The 22,067-nt window shown below is 44.8% G+C and overlaps 1 protein-coding gene across 1 annotated transcript in view; it reads left to right on the top strand.

Annotated features, from left to right (window-relative positions):
* Positions 1–2,424: 2,424 nt before the first annotated feature.
* The window catches only part of arhgef3l (Rho guanine nucleotide exchange factor (GEF) 3, like), a gene marked incomplete at its 3' end in the record, with an annotated part of 25,040 nt that continues 5,397 nt past the window's right edge, over positions 2,425–22,067 (top strand). Inside the window, 11 exon segments of the mRNA XM_084333513.1 lie at positions 2,425–2,583; positions 3,349–3,397; positions 3,501–3,551; positions 8,158–8,214; positions 8,392–8,499; positions 12,404–12,460; positions 12,638–12,745; positions 12,839–12,994; positions 20,219–20,281; positions 20,394–20,490; positions 21,655–21,731. Coding sequence (XP_084189639.1) covers positions 2,528–2,583; positions 3,349–3,397; positions 3,501–3,551; positions 8,158–8,214; positions 8,392–8,499; positions 12,404–12,460; positions 12,638–12,745; positions 12,839–12,994; positions 20,219–20,281; positions 20,394–20,490; positions 21,655–21,731 — 879 coding nt within the window. The 5' untranslated portion in view covers positions 2,425–2,527.

Here is a 22,067-nt window from a genome sequence, read left to right as displayed (position 1 = left end):
AGCAGCTTGAAGTGCATCCAACCAAACTAACACATCCAACTGTGTATTATTGGAATGATTGAGAGAAGTTGCCTCATGTGGAAGCAGCTTGAAGTGCATCCAACCAACTAACACATCCAACTGTGTATTATTGGAATGATTGATTGAAAATTTATTAAAACGTTTTCTTCGCCCTATTTTTTTATTTATTTCTTTTAGCCTAAACTTAACCAGTTGGAAACCAGGGGTACAGTAATAAAATTAGCAATCAACCAATCAATCAATTCAATAGACCATGCTCACTTAAAACAGCGCTGCTTCTCTCTCAGTCTGACTCCCCCGCTGTTGCAGACAGGAGTGTGCGTGTGTGTGTGTGTGTGTGTGTCACAGTGTATGTGTGTGTGTGTATGTGTGTGTTTGTGGGTACGCCAGCGTCGGACAGTGTGAGAGAGAACGCTGCAGTCGGAAAGTAGGAAGGAAGAAATTTAAATCAATCAATTAATCTATCAATCAATCCGCGATTTTTCTTTTGTTCTAGATTGAGTCAAGACCCATCAATTACATCATCCAACATTGTTTAAAATACTAACACATTCCCCTTGACAGAATCGCTTCATATTTAGTCGTTATGGTGCTTTCAACATAACCATTTGTTCTCCGCGATCCTGTTTTCTCCCGGAGTGAGCCGGGGAGGGTTATGTGATTTGGTTGTGGGCGGGTCCTGAGCCCAGGACCGTGGATTGTTACCAATAAAGACGTGTGAATGGCCAATCAGAATCGAGAAATTTGCATGCCGTTGTATAATGTAAATGAAAGAATCCTTGACATTGTAAGGAGGACGCTATAACCTGTATTCCAAATCCTACAGTCTGAACCATTTTAATTTGTCATGGAAAGAGCAGGTGCTGCTAATATTTTGTATACTCTGTCTTGACCTTATATTCCCGATACATTTTTCAAGTACAAGGCATTCCTAGTGCAGTTAAATAATAAAAATTATGATTTCTTGGATTTGTATAGAGCCTTTCAGGAAACCCAAGGCGCTTAACGGGGGGGCGAGCTAAGGGGAAGGAGATCAGAGGAACAAAGTAAAAAAGGGGGAAATCAGGCAGTCATTTATAAATTTGGTGAAGAGGTGAGATTTGAGTTGGGATTTGAAAGAGTGCAGGGATGTAGCCCTACGGATGCTTTGAGGGAGGGAGTTCCAGAGGGTGGGTGTGGCAACTGAGAAGTCTCTGGGACCGACAGTGCGCAGGTTGGTGGTGGGGATGGAGAGGAGACCAGAGTCGGAGGACCGCAGCCTCCGGGGTGGGATGGAGGTCAGCTAGGTACCGGGGGGCAAAGGAGTGAAGGGCTTTGTAGGTGATGAGGAGGATCTTAAAATTGATGCAGGACTTTACTGGAAGCCAGAGGAGGTGGATGAGGGTGGGGGTTATGTGATGCCAGGACTTGGTGTGAGTGAGAACCCTGGTAAAACGTACCATACAATGCATTGCACTGACCGATAAATTTTTTAACCCACCTTCTACTAAAAACTCCCACCCACATCCCACCTCAGGACCCGCAGGAGTATAGAGAGACGGTTCTCACGATCGTTATCGGATACATAATGGACATTTAAATTGTAATTACATTATACAAGGTTCTTCCAACGATTCAGCTGCTGCCAGCCACATATTCAGTTACTCTTGTATTTTGTGTTCAAATCCCTGAAACCAAGACGTTCAAACATGGGATGACTAGTACTGCTGTCACACACTAACCCTGTTGCTGGCTTAAAGTCTAAAATGGCCTGATTCATAATCCCTGGGACCGTGAAAGCACCCGATTGTGAATCTGAAATTTAAGTAGATTCTTTATTTTTTTTATTCTAGAAATGTATTTACAGCAATATAATTCTTTGCAGTCAAAAGCATTTCCTTATCCGTCACTTACTTCTGGCTCTTTCATCAGAAGTCTCAAAGTAGAGCGTGTCCGGGAAACAACCTGTTGAATCAGCAAAACACCTACCATCTTCCTCGACCTGAAACACTCATTCATAGACTTTGCTTCACAATGGAATATTTGTAATGTGTACTGAGTGGAGCTTTTGATCCTGGTTGGGTTCGCTGTACTTTATGTGTATAAAATAAATAAAAATAAGTAGGCCAACAGAAGTTCTCACTTCCTCTTGCGTGTCTCACATACTACAGTATTGTGCAAAGTCTGTTTCTCTTAGGTACCATGACTGCGAGCTGCAGCCTCATTGACTTATTTCTCGTTTGAGAAAGTTCAGTTCGTGGCAGGGTTAAGTGGGTTCATTGGTTTTTTGTGCCGTCCTACACAGTCGACAGAGCGGATACGTGAAAAAGAGACGACGCAGCCCTGAAGGATGTGGTCAGGTCTGACAGAGAGCGAGAGGAAGAGGAGGAAGGTGCAGACGCAGCCCTCTTGCCCCCTGTGAACAACGAGAGGGAGGCAGAGAAGGCCCAGGTTTTGGATTTCATGATTGCATATTTGAACTAGACTTGTTTTGGGAAATGCGTGATGTCTGTGTGAAGATGCTTGGATGAGTGGCTCGGAGAACATGGAGCAAGAGGACGCTGGCGAGATATGGACTTCCTGGTACGACACTCTTTTACCTTCCTTCTCAAGTTTGTCTCTTTGAATTTCCGTTATTTTTAGTTAAAGACATACTGGGATCCAGGTAAGTGATGATTTTGTTAAATTAAAATCCATAGGTGATATTAAAAATATAAACAACCCTCGTTGAATACAGTCTTGCAAAAAGAAGAAGAAATATGTCATATTTTACCAGTACAGAAATGTGGTGATGATGTAGTATGTCGCTGCAGTAGAAGAATACTGCCAACTACTCTTCTCAATTATGTCCAATACTAGCTCAACTCAGATCTCTCATGTCAGATACTGGCTCAGATCTCAATGATGTCCAATACTAGCTCAACTCAGATCTCTCATGTCAGATACTGGCTCAGATCTCAATGATGTCCAATACTAGCTCAACTCTGATCTCTCATGTCCAATACTAGCTCAACTCTGATTTCAATGATGTCCAATACTAGCTCAACTCTGATTTCAATGATGTCCAATACTAGCTCAACTCTGATTTCAATGATGTCCAATACTAGCTCAACTCAGATCTCAATGATGTCCAATACTAGCTCATGACGGGTGCAAGGTCCATGCTTGTTCCCTTTCTATCTCTTTCTGCTACAGTAGGTGGACGTTTCATATTTGCACCCTGTCGTATTAGACGGGAGCAGAATGCTGTGGTTTAATTTGGTTATTATAGGATGTGCCTCTGGGCTCATCTCTCACTGTAGTGGAAGACACTCCAGCCCTTCAACCGTGCTTTCTGTGGCTCTTCAGGTCGTTGGAGCCAGTGGACGCACCCTCTAACCTGTGTGACCATGCAGCAGTAAGTCCCTCCATCTCCCATCTCTCTGATCTACTGAACAAGCCTTTCTCCACTTTCCCTGAACTACAGAGACATTAACTTCTGCTTGTTAATCTGTCTGTAGAAGAAGAGAAAGCAGGACCCAGAGCCTGATCCTATAATCAGAATCACAGAGGTGAGTGATTCAAGATTCAAGTTTTATTTGTCACATACATACACGAGACATGCAGTGAAATGTAGGTGACCATGCCCGCCTCGATTGTGCAATAATACAAATAATAAAATGGAATAGATAATAAAATAGAGTAGACATGATAAAAAAAAAGTAATACGAATAAAATACAATAAAGGCAATGAGTAATATATACAATAATATACAAGTCTGTTTTTAAAGTGACCTTTTTGTAGTGTATTTACAGAGTCTGGTGAGTCTGAAGATAACTTTCTGTTGTCTACATCTGCTCTCTCTCTCTCGCTCGTTCTCTGTGTGTGCAACTAGCGGAAGTTAGTCAACCTTACCTTTCGTGACCACAGTTCTGGGTGCAGAGCTAAACAAGAACGTGCTCAGTAAAGTGTCATTGTTGACTGAGCGCTTGCTCAAGCTCTCCACTTTTATTCTGTGTAAATACATCTTTATAACACTTAGAAACACATACGGCACACAAACCCAGGTGTCTCTCAGTAAGTAATTATACACGTGAGAAACATCCTAGTTTTAATTTAACTAGGATTGCTCACCCAGAGCAGATAAGTAGATTGTTTCTCATATCCTCTTTTATTCTGTATGAAGCCATTATGGATGATCTTCCACCCTACATCACTTCATTACTGGACTGGAACTCTGAACCTTATCACACTCACTCTGGTGATTTACGCTTAAGGTCCCCAGAGTTTGCACTGAATTAGGAAAATCTGCTTTTAGCCTCTATGTGCGCCCGACACGTGGAACGTTTTGCAAAGCACCTTATAACTCAATACTTTAATATCCATTGGTCAGTAATAGTCAACCATTTCACCTCATCTAACTGTTTTGAAAAACAGCTCAAATTGATTTGAATTGTTTAACTGATTGACTTTTCTGTTTTTATATTGTTTTTGTATTATGTATTGTTCCTCTTGACATCCTTTTAAATGAGCGCCTGCTCTCAATGATCTTTTGAGATTAAATACTGATTGAATTAATTCATTTATGGAACTTTTTGTTACTATACTGAATGGCTGCTAATGAGGTTAGTGTGGCAAACATCTTTTTCTTCTTCTTTTTCTTTTTACTACACGGGCACAACTTCATGTCTCTTCCTCTTTGAAAGGTTCACACAGGAAATGAGATCTGCACCAAGCTGCACCTCTCCTCTCCTCTCCCTTCTCTCTCTCTCTCTCTCTCCGCCTCGTCTCTCTCTCTAGTCTGTGTGCTACGAATAAAGACTTCAGCAAGTCCAGTTTAATCAAGTTTAATGCTGTGGTATGAACACTGTCATTCCATACAAAATCCTTTAGCACCTCGGTTGTTAATCTCATCGGTGCCAATAAGCATGTCTGTTCCAGCACATAATTTAGCAAAGTAAGGTATTGTAGTGGCAGATACAGGATTGAATGATCTGTAAAGTGTTTTGTAACATTCACATGATCCAAATCAAGGTTATTAGAGGATAGAAATGAAAATGTCATTATGAACTTAGACTTTAGCAAAAATATTGTTTCGGTCTCCGTATCAAATCCCACGTATTCGTATTGTCACTGGTATCGAAAACCTTCAAACGACACCCAGCCCTACCTATGAGATTATGAAGAGCTCCCTTCATCTGACGTTGGAATATAAACCATGGAGTCTGAACAGTGAACCTCATGCTCTCTCCTCCAGCCAGTATAAACCATGGAGTCTGAACAGTGAACCTCATGCTCTCTTCTCCAGCCAGTATAAACCATGGAGTCTGAACAGTGAACCTCATGCTCTCTCCTCCAGCCAGTATAAACCATGGAGTCTGAACAGTGAACCTCATGCTCTCTCCTCCAGCCAGTATAAACCATGGAGTCTGAACAGTGAACTGCATGCTCTCTCCTCCAGCCAGTATAAACCATGGAGTCTGAACAGTGAACCTCATGCTCTCTCCTCCAGCCAGTATAAACCATGGAGTCTGAACAGTGAACCTCATGCTCTCTCCTCCAGCCAGTATAAACCATGGAGTCTGAACAGTGAACCTCATGCTCTCTTCTCCAGCCAGTTAAATTATTTTTTTTTTAAATATTTTTTAGGGCATTTTTAAGTGCATTTTATTGACAGGACAGTTCGGAAATTGGGAGAGAGGGAGAGAGAGAGATGAGGAGGACATGCAACACATGTCCTGGGCCGGATTCGAACCCAGTACATTGCGATTGTGCTACAAGCGTACGTGGTGCGCCACCAGTTACATTTCTAAAGGGCCCCTCAGTGGGCATTTCCGAGCGGCTGCCCTTCTACTATTTTTCGAACGATGCAACGGTAAAATTGGTCGAAATGCTATTCAATCAAATCCCTCTGCTCCACTTTCCTGTGGTATTCCTCCCACATACATAATTATTGCTGTATTATATTTTGCATATATATATTAGGGCTGTCAAAATTAATGCTTTAACTTTGGAGATTAATTGAAATTATTTAAAGCATTAAAATAAATTAATCTAGATTAATCTATGGAGTGAAAAATCTTCAACGTTCTGAACTTTCAGCAGTATATTTGCTTGTTCGGATATAAGAAAGAGGTCTAGCTAAGTCAATGTTGATGGTTTTGTTGAACATTTGTATTTCACAGGAGAGAAACTATTCAAAGAAAGCTATTAGCAGGCAGCTGGGTGGCGCAGCGGACTAAGCGTTCGTCACCAACGCGAGAGACACTGGTATCGAATCCGGCGGTCAGCGTTGCCTCCGGCTTGGCCGGCCGTCATACTGGCTCAATTGGCAGAGTCAGTGGGTGGTAATCTGGTTGTTGTAAACAGCGACTCCTACAGGTCGGTCAGGGCGCCTGCACAGCGAGGAAGGGAGATGGTGAGGGTAGTGTGAGCCTCCCACACGTTACACCTCACCAATGAGAGTCCGCGCTGGCAGGTGAAAAGAAGTGGCTGGCTGACTCTGCATGTATCGGAGGGGACATGCGATAGTATCTATCAACCCTCCCTAGACCGACCAGTGGGGGGCACATGCAAGCAACGACCAGGAAGGGGAGGGGGGAATTGGCACGACAAAACATTGGGATGGGAGAAAAAACACAGAAAAACAGGAGGAGAAAAAGTGGACAAAAAAAGTCTTTGAATCTAAATATACTTTCTTTGTGTTGATTTTACATTAATTCCATGATTTTACTCAAGTAAATATCTGTTACAAGCTTCGGTCTTAAGTAGAAAAATGCTATTTTTAATCTACTAGATTAATCTAGATTAATTACAGAAAATTGTGAGATAAATTAGTAAAAAAAATAATAATCTATTGACAGCACTAATATATATCAATCTTTATTTAATCTTGAAAGATCATTGAGAGCAGGCCCTCATTTACAATGATGTCAAGAGAAACAATACATGATACAAAAACAATATAGAAACAGAAAAGTCAATCAGTTGAACAATTAAAATCAATAAAAACAGTTAGATGAGGTGAAATGTGTGGCCGGGTGGCGCAGCGGACTAAGCGTCTGCCCACCACCGCAAGAGACACTGGTATCGAATCCGGCCGGCTGTCATACTGGCACAATTGGCGGTGTCAGCGGGAGGGAAGCCGGTGGGTGGTAATCTGGTCATTGTAAACAGCGACTCCTACAGGTCGGTCAGGGCGCCTGCACAGCGAGGGAGGGAAATGGTGAAGGTAATGTGACCTCCCACGCGTTACACTTCACCAATGAGAGTCCTCGCTGCCAGGTGAAAAGAGGCTGCTGGCTGTCTCCTATGTATTGGAGGAAGCATGTGATAGACTTCAGGGCTCCCTAGACCGACCAGTGGGGGGCACATGCGTGCAACGTCCAGGAAGGGGAGGGGGGAATTGGCATAACGACAAAAAATTGGGATGGGAAGAAAATACAGAAAAATAGGAGGAGAAAAAGTGGATACAAAAAAAAAGAGGTGAAATGGTCGGCCATTATAGATTTAAACTGACCAATGGATATTAAAGTATTGAGTTTGCAAAATGTTCCACGTGTCGGAGGCACAGAAGCTAAAAGCAGATTTTCCTAATTCAGTGCAAACTCTGGGGACCTTAAGCGTGAGCCAATCACCAGAGTGAGTGTGATAAGGTCCAGAGTTCCAGTTCAGTAAAGTATATATATATATTTGTAAATATACACTGTATACCTTGTGATATTATTGGAAACAGATTTTGTGCTAAAAGTAGCATTCTTATTAGCCATTGGATAACAAATGTATCCATTCAAGTACGGTATGCCATTAGGGGCAGTGGGTGGCCTAATGGTTAGAGAAGCGGGTTTGTGATCGGAAGGTCGCTGGTTCGATCCCCCGGACCGGCAGAAAAAAATCTCGGCCGGGGAAGTGAATTAATAACTCTCTCCTATCCCCTTAACACCAACTGCTGAAGTGTCCTTGAGCAAGGCACTTAACCCCCAACTGCTCCAGTGGAGTTGCTCAGTGGCCAACGGTGGCAGACTGTGGTTGTACTGGGCAGCTCCCAGGTGTGAATGGAACTGTGTGAATGTGAAGCAGGGCGTTCCCGAAAAAGAGCATCCGTGCTCATAGAACCTACCCTGGGTAAAATTAAGGTTAATAAAATAAAACATGTGAAGTCATTTCTGTTGTGGCAGGATGAAGAGGAAGATGACGACGAAGACGAAACGGTGTTGGATCATAAGGACTCGGAGGTGAGGTTTCTTCTTAGGGCCACATCTAACATGGTCATTGGTTCATCCTGGTTCATGCATTTGGATGATGAATTTTCTCAACTCATCCGTCCAGTCCCTCTGATGGTAAGTGAAAGGATGAGACGACGATCTTCCCCCTAATGGCTTCTGTTTTATTGCTGTTTCGTCTCATCACAGGAGCCCAGCCATAAAAGGGTTAAACCTGTGATTAAATCCAACAGCCTGACGGGTGTCATAACCCCATCGAAGACCCCTGCTCTCATACGCATTGGACAGTCCATTTCGGTAACAATAACACTCTCTCTCTCTCTCTCTCTCTCTCTCTCTCTCTCTCTGTGTGTGCAACTAGCGGAAGTTAGTCAACCTTACCTTTCGTGACCACAGTTCTGGGTGCAGAGCTAAACAAGAACGTGCTCAGTAAAGTGTCATTGTTGACTGAGCGCTTGCTCAAGCTCTCCGCTTTTATTCTGTGTAAATACATCTTTATAACACTTAGAAACACATACGGCACACAAACCCAGGTGTCTCTCAGTAAGTAATTATACACGTGAGAAACATCCTAGTTTTAATTTAACTAGGATTGCTCACCCAGAGCAGATAAGTAGATTGTTTCTCATATCCTCTTTTATTCTGTATGAAGCCATTATGGATGATCTTCCACCCTACATCACTTCATTACTGGACTGGAACTCTGGACCTTATCACACTCACTCTGGTGATTTACGCTTAAGGTCCCCAGAGTTTGCACTGAATTAGGAAAATCTGCTTTTAGCCTCTATGTGCGCCCGACACGTGGAACGTTTTGCAAAGCACCTTATAACTCAATACTTTAATATCCATCGGTCAGTAATAGTCAACCATTTCACCTCATCTAACTGTTTTGAAAAACAGCTCAAATTGATTTGAATTGTTTAACTGATTGACTTTTCTGTTTTTATATTGTTTTTGTATTATGTATTGTTCCTCTTGACATCCTTTTAAATGAGAGCCTGCTCTCAATGATCTTTTGAGATTAAATACTGATTGAATTAATTAATTTATGGAACTTTTTGTTACTATACTGAATGGCTGCTAATGAGGTTAGTGTGGCAAACATCTTTTTCTTCTTCTTTTTCTTTTTACTACACGGGCACAACTTCATGTCTCTTCCTCTTTGAAAGGTTCACACAGGAAATGAGATCTGCACCAAGCTGCACCTCTCCTCTCCTCCCTTCTCTCTCTCTCTCTCTCTCTCCGCCTCGTCTCTCTCTCTCTAGTCTGTGTGCTACGAATAAAGACTTCAGCAAGTCCAGTTTAATCAAGTTTAATGCTGTGGTATGAACACTGTCATTCCATACAAAATCCTTTAGCACCTCGGTTGTTAATCTCATCGGTGCCAATAAGCATGTCTGTTCCAGCACATAATTGAGCAAAGTAAGGTATTGTAGTGGCAGATACAGGATTTAATGATCTGTAAAGTGTTTTGTAACATTCACATGATCCAAATCAAGGTTATTAGAGGATAGAAATGAAAATGTCATTATGAACTTAGACTTTAGCAAAAATATTGTTTCGGTCTCCGTATCAAATCCCACGTATTCGTATTGTCACTGGTATCGAAAACCTTCAAACGACACCCAGCCCTACCTATGAGATTATGAGCTCCCTTCATCTGACGTTGGAATATAAACCATGGAGTCTGAACAGTGAACCTCATGCTCTCTTCTCCAGCCAGTTAATTTTTTTTTTTTAAATATTTTTTAGGGCATTTTTAAGTGCATTTTATTGACAGGACAGTTTGGAAATTGGGAGAGAGGGAGAGAGAGAGATGGGGAGGACATGCAACACATGTCCTGGGTCGGATTCAAACCCAGTACGTTGCGATTGTGCTACAAGCGTACGTGGTGCGCCACCAGTTACATTTCTAAAGGGCCCCTCAGTGGGCATTTCCGAGCGGCTGCCCTTCTACTATTTTTCGAACGATGCAACGGTAAAATTGGTTGAAATGCTATTCAATCAAATCCCTCTGCTCCACTTTCCTGTGGTATTCCTCCCACATACATAATTATTGCTGTATTATATTTTGCATATATATATTAGGGCTGTCAAAATTAATGCTTTAACTTTGGAGATTAATTGAAATTATTTAAAGCATTAAAATAAATTAATCTAGATTAATCTATGGAGTGAAAAATCTTCAACGTTCTGAACTTTCAGCAGTATATTTGCTTGTTCGGATATAAGAAAGAGGTCTAGCTGAGTCAATGTTAATGGTTTTGTTGACCATTTGTATTTCACAGGAGAGAAACTATTCAAAGAAAGCTATTGGCAGGCGGCTGGGTGGCGCAGCGGACTAAGCGTTTGTCACCAACGCGAGAGACACTGGTATCGAATCCGGCGGTCAGCGTTGCCTCCGGCTTGGCCGGCCATCATACTGGCTCAATTGGCAGAGTCAGTGGGTGGTAATCTGGTCGTTGTAAACAGCGACTCCTACAGGTCGGTCAGGGCGCCTGCACAGCGAGGAAGGGAGATGGTGAGGGTAGTGTGAGCCTCCCACACGTTACACCTCACCAATGAGAGTCCGCGCTGGCAGGTGAAAAGAAGTGGCTCGCTGACTGCATGTATCGGAGGGGACATGCGATAGTATCTATCAACCCTCCCTAGACCGACCAGTGGGGGGCACATGCGAGCAACGACCAGGAAGGGGAGGGGGGAATTGGCACGACAAAACATTGGGATGGGAGAAAAACACAGAAAAACAGGAGGAGGAAAAGTGGACAAAAAAAGTCTTTGAATCTAAATATACTTTCTTTGTGTTGATTTTACATTAATTCCATGATTTTACTCAAGTAAATATCTGTTGCAAGCTTTGGTCTTAAGTAGAAAAATGCTATTTTTAATCTACTAGATTAATCTAGATTAATTACAGAAAATTGTGAGATAAATTAGTAAAAAAGAAATTAATCTATTGACAGCATTAATATATATCAATCTTTATTTAATCTTGAAAGATCATTGAGAGCAGGCCCTCATTTACAATGATGTCGAGAGAAACAATACATGATACAAAAACAATATAGAAACAGAAAAGTCAATCAGTTGAACAATTCAAATCAATAAAAACAGTTAGATGAGGTGAAATGGGTGGCCGGGTGGCGCAGCGGACTAAGCGTCTGCCCACCACCGCAAGAGACACTGGTATCGAATCCAGCCGGCTGTCATACTGGCACAATTGGCGGTGTCAGCGGGAGGGAAGCCGGTGGGTGGTAATCTGGTCATTGTAAACAGCGACTCCTACAGGTCGGTCAGGGCGCCTGCACAGCGAGGGAGGGAAATGGTGAAGGTAGTGTGACCTCCCACGCATTACACTTCACCAATGAGATTCCTCGCTGCCAGGTGCCTATGTATTGGAGGAAGCATGTGATAGACTTCAGGGCTCCCTAGACCGACCAGTGGGGGGTACATGCGTGCAACGGCCAGGAAAGGGAGGGGGGAAATGGCATAACGACAAAAAATTGGGATGGGAGGAAAATACAGAAAAATAGGAGGAGAAAAAGTGGATAAAAAAAAATATGAGGTGAAATGGTCGGCCATTATAGATTTAAACTGACCAATGGATATTAAAGTATTGAGTTTGCTAAATGTTACACGTGTCGGAGGCACAGAAGCTAAAAGCAGATTTTCCTAATTCAGTGCAAACTCTGGGGACCTTAAGCGTGAGCCAATCACCAGAGTGAGTGTGATAAGGTCCAGAGTTCCAGTTCAGTAAAGTATATATATATATATTTGTAAATATACACTGTATACCTTGTGATATTATTGGAAACAGATTTTGTGCTAAAAGTAGCATTCTTATTAGCCATTGGATAACAAATGTATCCATTCAAGTACGGTATGCCATTAGGGGCAGTGGGTGGCCTAATGGTTAGAGAAGCGGGTTTGTGACCGGAAGGTCGCTGGTTAATCTCTCCTATCCCCTTAACACCAACCGCTGAAGTGTCCTTGAGCAAAGGCACTTAACCCCCAACTGCTCCAGTGGAGTTGCTCAGTGGCCAATGGTGGCAGACTGTGGTTGTACTGGGCAGCTCCCAGGTGTGAGTGGAACTGTGTGAATGTGAAGCAGGGCGTTCCTGAAAAAGAGCATCCGTGCTCATAGAACCTATTAAAGGTTAATAAAATAAAACATGTGAAGTTATTTCTGTTGTGGCAGGATGAAGAGGAAGATGACGACGAAGACGAAACAGTGTTGGATCATAAGGACTCGGAGGTGAGGTTTCTTCTTAGGGCCACATCTAACATGGTCATTGGTTCATCCTGGTTCATGCATTTGGATGATGAATTTTCTCAACTCATCCGTCCAGTCCCTCTGATGGTAAGTGAAAGGATGAGACGACGATCTTCCCCCTAATGGCTTCTGTTTTATTGCTGTTCCGTCTCATCACAGGAGCCCAGCCATAAAAGGGTTAAACCTGTGATTAAATCCAACAGCCTGACGGGTGTCATAACCCCATCGAAGACCCCTGCTCTCATACGCATTGGACAGTCCATTTCGGTAACAATAACACACACACACACTTGTGTTACTATGTGTGGTGGTAGTTCATAATCTTCTGTATGCACACATGTGTTGTTCCCACCTTCACAGCGGTCCATCAGTTTTCGCACGGAGGCGCGATCTTTGCACCCGGCTCCTCTCCGCCCTCGGAAGGCCTCGTCGTTTCCACGGAGACGCAACAGCCAGTGCTGGAGCGACACGGTGGAGTGTCACAATCTCACCGTCAAGGAGATCAAACGCCAAGAGGTACAGAGGCCACGGTTAAAAAGGTTAACAGGTTAGAGAGGTAACCAGGGGCAAAACTGTCCGATTTCTTTAATTTATTTTTTTATTTATTTAACCAGGTATGTCATTAGGAAAAAAATCTTATTTACAATGGCAGCCTGGCAAAAGGCACAGCCTGGTGAGGGACAGGGGGAAAGGGGTGAAAGAAATACAGAGTTAAAACAGAACACGATTAAAACATGGTAAGACAGACAGATCAAAACATCCACAGCAAGCAGGCAGATAGCTTACAGGTGCTAGTTTAGGAGCAGTTGCAAGTGTCAGTATAAATGTCCATGATAGTATCCCTTGAAAGCTGATTTGGAGATGAAATTGTCCAGTTCGAGGCTTTTCTGTAAATTGTTCCAGTCTGTGGGCACGGCAGACTGAAACAATGATTGACCAATACTGAGTGTGTTTTGGGGATTTTCAGCAGGATGAGATTTGTAGAACGTGTGTTGTAGACGGCAGGTGCAAATTTCAACAACAAAACTACACAGGTAGGAGGGGGGTGACAGACCAAGGAGAGTTTCATAGATTAACATAAACCAGTGTATTTCACTACGGGTGTGTATAGAATATAAAGTGCAGTGGTGGTGAGTTCTGAAGGGGGCAGTTGTAGCGAAATGAAGGGCAGAGTGATAGACTAGAGAACATCAAGCTTCTGCATTGTGATAAGAGAGTTAATGGAAAACTCCAACATTTTGGGAAATTAGCTTATTTGCCATCTACCCTGGAGTTAGACAAGAAGATACATACCTTTTTCTTCTCTGTGCATGCAGTAGGAGTAGGAAGACGCGCACCGTTAGCCTAGCTTAACATCAGTCACTGGAAGTAGGTTCCTCCGTTAGCCTATATCCCAACACTGAGCATGGGCGAGCAGGTACTTGTCGCGAGCGTGTGTGCATGAGTGGCGAGTGTGTGTGTGTGTGTGTGTGTGTGTGTGTGTGTGTGTGTGTGTGTGTGTGTGTGTGTGTGTGTGTGTGTGCGCACGCAGCCCCGTATGGAGGCAGAGAATAGAGGAGAGATAGGAGAGGATGGCAAACAAGACCTAGGCTAACGGAGGAACCTACTTCCAGTGACTGATGCTAAGCTAGGCTAACAGTGCCCGTCTTCCTACTCCTACTGCATGCACAGAGAAGAAAAAGGTATGTATCTTCTTGTCTAACTCCAGGGTAGATGGAAAATAAGCAAATTTCCCAAAATGTTGGAGTTTTTCTTTAAAGCTGCAGTAGGCAACTTCTGAGAAATTAGCAACAGTGATTTTACCTGCCCAGCAGAAATGGAGCGCACTCTGCGTCACGCAACAACAGTTTTCCACAGACTCCCAGAGGCACCAGCAGCTCCCAACCTCTGGTAGTTTTGTAGTTTTAGTTTTAGTGTGTATTTTTTAATTTTAATTTTTTTTAATCCTCTTTTTCTCCGCCTGATTTTCTATGCTTTTTCTCCCCATCCCAATTTAGTCGTTATGCCAATTCCCCCCCTCCCCTACCTGGTCGTTGTGCGCATGTTCCCCCTACTGGTCGGTACAAGGGAACCCTGAAGTCCACCACCTCTTTTCACCTGGCAGCGAGGACTCTCATTGGTGAAGTGTAACGCGTGGGAGGTCACGCTGCCTTCACCATTTCCTGCCTTTCGCTGAGGAGGCGCCCAGACCTGACGCTGTCCACACCGCCAGATTACCACCCACGACTTCCCTCCCGCTAACTCAGCCAAACGAGTTAGTATGACGATCGGTCCAAGCCGCAGGCAATGCTGACTCCGGGAGTCGAGACCGCAGCCTCTTGCATTGGTGACGAGCGTAATCTCCGCTACGCCACCCGACCGCCACATCGTGTGTACTTTTTGATGAGGAACGCGGTGGTGGGCTTAGTTTTCTGACGCAATCTGTGGAAAAACCACTTGGCAGGACAAAAACATCTGATTGGTTGCTGTATCAGGGAGCTGATGTTTTTGACCAATCAGATTATTTCAAGTGGTGTTCCCGGGGTAGAAAACGAAGACCACGACCTTGTTCCTCGTAAAAAAAAGGTACACACCAATGGATAAAACCAGCTGCCGATCAAAGACTGGGAAATTATTTTCTTTCTTTCTTTGTTTAATCCGTCTTAAAGCTACCGGTGCCTCTGGGAGTCTGTGGAAAACCTTTGTAGCTTGGGCTTGAAAAGTGATGCAGAGCTTGCTCTGTTTCTGCTGGGCAGGTAAACCCACTCTTGCTAATTTCTCCAAAGTTGCCTACTGCAGCTTTAAAGGATCACGCCAAACATTATGGGAAATGTGCCTACCGCTTTCTCCAGAATCAGACAAGAAGATGGATACCAATTCCCCGGTGTGCGTTCAGTAGAAAGCTATGCGGTTACAAGCTAGCCTAGCTTAGCACAAATTAATGGACGCAGATATGAACCACTAGCCTAGCTGTTGGCCAAAAACATTTTTTTTTTTTTTTTTTATCTTTCTTCCCCTCCTTTTTCCCGATTTTTCTCCCATCCCACCCTTCCTGGTTGTTGCCTACTTTCCCCTACTGTTGGTCCGGGAGACCGGAGACTTGTCACATGCTTTCCTCCGACGCATGTGCAGCCTGGGGCAGGCCAACCTGGCCGCGCAGGTTCTCACCGGGGAGAGTGTAGCGTGTGGGAGGCCACACTATCTCTCCTTAGTTCCAACCCTTGCTGAGCAGGCGCCCCGACCGAACTGTAGGGGTCGCTGTCCACAACGCCCAGGACCCACCCTTCAGCTTTCCCACCCCCTGATACAGCCAATTGTATCAGTGTGAGAGGCCAGCCAAGCTGATAGCAACGCCGGGAGCTGGATTCGAACAGGCGAAATCCAGTGTCTCCCGGTGTTGGTGACGAACGTAATCTCCGTGCGCCACCTGCCCCCCCTTTTCCCGGGGTTTTAAGCTAGGCCTACTGTAGTGGTCCGTATCCGCTTCCATTCATTGTTGCTAAGCTGGGCTTGTCTGACTCTGGAGAAGACCGTAAGGGCATTTCCCATAATGATATCATGCACTTTGCCACTAAATAATCTTCCTTGCCTATATTACTACCTACTATGCTAATATATCTTTACTATTATGCACTCAAGACGGTAGCTTGAGCAAGTTTCAACACTGTTTGACGAACATTGTTACTTAGCTGAAAGAGTTGTGTAAGGGCGAGTGTGTGTGTAAGGGTGAGTGTGTGTGTGTAAGGGTGAGTGTGTGTGTAAGGGCGAGTGTGTGTGTGTAAGGGTGAGGGTGTGTGTAAGGGTGAGTGTGTGTGTGTAAGGGTGTGTGTGTGTGTAAGGGTGAGGGTGTGTGTAAGGGCGAGTGTGTGTGTAAGGGTGAGTGTGTGTGTAAGGGTGAGTGTGTGTGTAAGGGCGAGTGTGTGTGTAAGGGCGAGTGTGTGTGTAAGGGTGAGGGTGTGTGTAAGGGCGAGTGTGTGTGTAAGGGCGAGTGTGTGTGTAAGGGTGAGGGTGTGTGTAAGGGTGAGTGTGTGTGTGTAAGGGTGAGTGTGTGTGTAAGGGCGAGTGTGTGTGTAAGGGCGAGTGTGTGTGTAAGGGTGAGTGTGTGTGTAAGAGTGAGTGTGTGTAAGGGTGAGTGTGTGTGTAAGGGTGAGGGTGTGTGTGTAAGGGTGAGTGTGTGTGTAAGGGTGAGGGTGTGTGTAAGGGTGAGTGTGTGTGTAAGGGTGAGGGTGTGTGTAAGGGTGAGTGTGTGTGTAAGGGCGAGTGTGTGTAAGGGTGAGTGTGTGTGTAAGGGCGAGTGTGTGTGTAAGGGCGAGTGTGTGTGTAAGGGTGAGTGAGTGTGTAAGGGTGAGGGTGTGTGTAAGGGCGAGTGTGTGTGTGTAAGGGCGAGTGTGTGTGTGTAAGGGCGAGTGTGTGTGTAAGGGCGAGTGTGTGTGTAAGGGCGAGTGTGTGTGTAAAGGCCTCTACATGCTACAGCAACTTCAAAGCAACTTCAACACAACATCAGCGCGATTTCAGCGCGGTTGTTGTTTAGGGTCTTGTAGACTGTGTTGCGAGGATGCTGCGTACATGTCTCCAAAATCTAACCTAAACAACCGTTGCGTTGATATTGCGTAGCAGTGATTGGTTGGTTAGCGAATGGGGGCGGGGCTGTCATAGAATAATATTGGTCTCGCAGAGAATACCATCCGCCATTGTTGTAGCCAGCCAGCGTTGATGCTAAATAATTAACGTCACATAGCTGGCCTTTTTCTGAAAACCCAAGCACATATAATTCCATAGCATACGCCTTCAGTTGATCATGACAAATCCTCTCTTACCTTGACGATTAAAAAGCCTCCATAATTTAGTAAATAAAGCTGTAGCCAGCCAGCTAGCATTGGTGCTATACAAAATGCTATCCACATTAGCTACATAGCTAACCAACTAAATACAATGGTATCCTGAGGTAACTTTAACGTTAAATACAACGTTTGCTAGTCGAAATGACTGGACACACACAGGGACAAGTTAAACATCAATCAATTGAGCCGAGGTCCTCTCCATTGGAAACGAATGACGTTACGGTAACGTTAGCTCGAAAAGCACAGAAAGTTAAGCTGCTAGCAACAGACACTATAACACTTCCGGTCGGGGGATTTCAAAATAAAAGAGCGACGTCTAAAATCACCGGAAATACGTTTATTTTGTACATTATCTAACGTTAACACGAACCTAAACTAACTTTAGTTAAACTAACTTTGCGCGTCGATGTTGCAGAAGCATAAAGGCAGAGTGTCTAAAACACCGTTGCTTTGTCGATGTTGTGTTGCAGTTGCTTTGAAGTTTCTGTAGCATGCAGAGGCCTTAAGGGTGAGGGTGTGTGTAAGGGTGAGTGTGTGTGTAAGGGCGAGTGTGTGTGTGAGTGAGTGCGAGTGTGTGTGTAAGGGTGTTATTGGGGCTCACGATGGGGAGGAACCTGAGGCTGTGGTCACCACGTGGGTGGGGTGACTAGGGCCTCTTCTCTGAATCCGTACTGCTGCGGATTATGAAAGAGGATGTGAGCCGAGCTTCCTGTTTTAAATAATCAGCTGTGAAAAACTAACTGTGTGTCACTGTGTGTGTAAAAAGAGAGAGAGAGAGAGAGAGAGAGAGAGAGAGAGAGAGAGAGAGAGAGAGAGAGAGAGAGAATATGAGAGATTATACAACGGCATGCAAATTTCTCGATTCTGATTGGCTGAAACAGTCATTTTACACGTCTTTATTGGCAACAATCCACGCTGCTGGCCCAGGACCCGCCCACAACCGACCCACATCACATCACTCCGCCGGATCACAAGAAGGTGGCCAATAATCTTTACAAATGGATATGTTAATGGCGACTAAACGACTAAATATCAAGCGATTCTGTCACAGCGAATGTCTTAGTCGTTTAAACAATGTTGGATGATGTAATTGATGGGTCTTGAATCATTCTGTAACAAAAGAAAAATCGCGGATTGATTGATGGATTAATTTGCGATTTTTTTTTCAATTTCTTTTTCCTTTCGACTGTCAGCGCTCGCTCTAGTCTCCACCCACCGCCACACACCCCCCCCCACACACATACACACACACACACACACACACACACGCACACACACACACGCACGCACACGCACGCACACACACACACACACTCTGCCTGCAACGCGGGGGATAGTCAGAGAGCTGGGTGCTGCGCTGTTCTAAGTGAGCATGGCCTATTGAGTTGATTGATTGATTGATTGCTAATTTTATTACTGTACGCTTGGTTTCCAACTGGTTAAGTTTAGGCCCTCTACAGTAGGTTTAAAAAAATAAATAAAAGAATAGGGCGAAGAAAACGTTTTTTTCCTATAGGGCAAAGAAGACTTTTTAATTTGTTTTACCTACTTTATATAGAAGCATCTAAGAATGAAGTTCTATGGAAAGTAGGTCTGCATTCCCTTAACAATTGTGTGTATTGAGCCGTACTGTATTGTACCCATTCTGCATCTGGTAATAAAATGTTCAATCAATCATTCCAATAATACACAGTTGGATGTGTTAGTTGGTTGGATACACTTCAAGCTGCTTCCACATGAGGCAACTTCTCTCAATCATTCCAATAATACACAGTTGGATGTGTTAGTTTGGTTGGATGCACTTCAAGCTGCTTCCACATGGAGGCAACTTGTCTTTTTTGTAGTTGTGGGAACTACTTTTTCTGGCGGATGGTTTTTTCAATAAATCTTCGATTAATGTGTGTTTATTGTATAGAAATAAGGTTGGATGAATCTAGCAGTTGTATAAAAGCTTTACATCACTTGCAGTCGTGATTTGTGACCAATAAACCATGCCTAGGGGGGTCTAACGACCACCCCTAGGCATGGTTTATTGGTCACAAACCACTCCTGCGCGTGATGTAATGCTTAAATATATACGCTCATGCATATACGCTCATGTATGTGCGTGTTTTGACCGAGGGTGCGGTGACGATGTTGAACTGCGTGTCGTTCCCTGCAGAGAGAAAGAGAGAAAGAGAGAGAGAGAGAGAGAGAGAGAGAGAGAGAGAGAGAGAGAGAGAGAGAGAGAGGAGTAGCCTACCCTGTCCTTCACTCCAGCTAGTTCTCACCTTCTCGTCTTTTTTTTTGTTATATAGCCGTCCATTTAAACCTGAGTCACAGTTACTGACCGTGACTCTGATTTCTACACCTTCTGTTTTCCATTCCCTCTTTCCCTCGCTAACATCTGGTCCCTCTCTCCTCTCCTCTCCTCTCTTCACCTGTCCTCTTCTCTCCTCTCCTCTCTTCACCTGTCTTCTCCTCACCTCTCTTCTCCTCACCTCCTCACATTTCCTCTCTCCTCTCTTCTCTCTTCTCCTCACCTTTTCTCTCATCTCCTCTCCTCTCTTCTCCTCACCTCACCTCTCCTCACCTCTCCTCTCCTCTCCTCTCTTCTCCTCACCTTTCCTCTCTCCTCTCCTCTCCTTTCCTCTCCTCTCCTCTCCTCTCCTCTCCTCTCTCCTCTCCTCCTCTCCTCTCCTCTCCTCTCCTCTCCTCTCCTCTCCTCTCTTCTCCTCACCTTTCCTCTCTCCTCTCCTCTCCTCTCCTCTCCTCTCCTCTCCTCTCCTCTCCTCTCCTCTCCTCTCCTCTCCTCTCCTCTCCTCTCCTCTCCTCTCCTCACCTCACCTCTCTCCTCTCCTCTCCTCACCTCTCCTGTCTCCTCTCCTCTCCTCTCCTCTCCTCTCCTCTCCTCTCCTCTCCTCTCCTTCGTTGCCTGCAGGTGATCTATGAACTGACTCAGGGAGAGAAACAACTGATAGAGGACCTCAGCCTCATCAAGAAGGTACTCGTCACTCTCAATACGTCACCAGTCTAACCTAGACATAGCGGACGAGAACCTGCATGTTGTACCATAACCATCGCTGAACCCCCCCCCCCCCTTCCCCTGTCACCAGGTGTACTACGAGCCCATGCTGACGCTGGGGCTCATGACGGAGAGCGAGCTGGGACAGATCTTTGGCACCCTGGACTCTCTCATACCTCTACATGAAGGTATCCCTCCCTCCTCCAACCCCTGATCGTCTTCATACCGACACAAACGTTCCACGTAATGCCACATGGGATTCACTTAGAATCTGGAGTCTTAGGAATTAACGATTGTGTCGTTGTGCAGAAAGGAAGGAATAGAGTTGTAATTGAGAGTACTGTCCTAGTGTCCTCTGATCTTTATTTACAGTACAGATTATTACTTGGAGTATTCTGAATTATGCCTCATCTCCACTAGCCAGGGTTTAGCCGTGCTGTGGCCCTGTCTCCACTAGCCAGAGTTTAGCCGTGCTGTGGCCCTGTCTCCACTAGCCAGAGTTTAGCCGTGCTGTGGCCTGTCTCCACTAGCCAGGGTTTAGCCGTGCTGTGGCCTTGTCTCCACTAGCCAGGGTTTAGCCGTGCTGTGGCCCTGTCTCCACTAGCCAGGGCTTAGCCGTGCTGTGGCCCTGTCTCCACTAGCCAGGGTTTAGCTGTGCTGTGGCCTTGTCTCCACTAGCCAGGGCTTAGCCGTGCTGTGGCCCTGTCTCCACTAGCCAGGGTTTAGCTGTGCTGTGGCCCTGTCTCCACTAGCCAGAGTTTAGCCGTGCTGTGGCCCTGTCTCCACTAGCCAGGGTTTAGCCGTGCTGTGGCCCTGTCTCCACTAGCCAGGGTTTAGCTGTGCTGTGGCCCTGTCTCCACTAGCCAGGGTTTAGCTGTGCTGTGGCCCTGTCTCCACTAGCCAGAGTTTAGCCGTGCTGTGGCCTTGTCTCCACTAGCCAGGGTTTAGCTGTGCTGTGGCCCTGTCTCCACTAGCCCTAGATGTTCCTAGATACCAAGAACATGCAAATTGACCTTGCAGAAGTGGAGCAATCTTCCATTTACTTAGGCATGTACCTTTAGGCGAAATAGGGCTACAGCTTAAAAGGTTAAAATAAATCTCAAGCAGGATGAAAATAGGCAACAATACAAAGCCTCTCCCTCATGGGCAAAGGGAAACAGACACCATTTAATCACTTTAAACTATTAATAATGAATAATAATTTAATTAATGAATTATTTAAATATCAAGTGTCTGTTTCGTTGCATCGAAATCGTAGCCTTTTCTTTTGTCTCTTCATAACAGTCTAGCTCTCATTGTTGTGTGAGTGGCAGGCCGTGAGAAGCTGTTCACTCCCTGTGTGTCTCTGTCAGATTTCCTGGCTCGCCTTCAGAAGCTGCGAGGCTCAGAGAAGACTGTCGGAGAGGTGGGGCCTACTCTGATGAACTGGGTGAGTATTTCCATGGAAACCAAGGAGACATTGAGAGAGAGAGAGACAGAGAGAGAGAGAGAGAGAGAGTGAGGAGTAGCCTACCCTGTCTTTCACTCCCGCTAGTTCTCACCTTCTCGTCTTGTTCTTTATTATATAGCCGTCCGTTTAAACCCGAGTCACAGAGTTACTGACCGTGACTGATTTCTACACCTTCTATTTTTATTCCCTCTTTCCCTCGCTAACATCTGGTCCCCCTCTCCTCTCCTCTCCTCTCCTCTCCTCTCCTCTCCTCTCCTCTCTCTCCTCTCCTCTCCTCTCCTCTCTTCTCTTCTCTTCTTCTCCTCTCCTCTCCTC

Source organism: Notolepis coatsorum, assembly GCF_963971535.1.
Source record: "Notolepis coatsorum genome assembly, chromosome: 17".
In the NCBI taxonomy this organism is placed as follows: Eukaryota; Metazoa; Chordata; class Actinopteri; order Aulopiformes; family Paralepididae; genus Notolepis; species Notolepis coatsorum.
The sequence above is the reverse complement of the archived record's forward strand: the minus strand, read 5'-3'. Positions and strand labels throughout refer to the sequence as shown.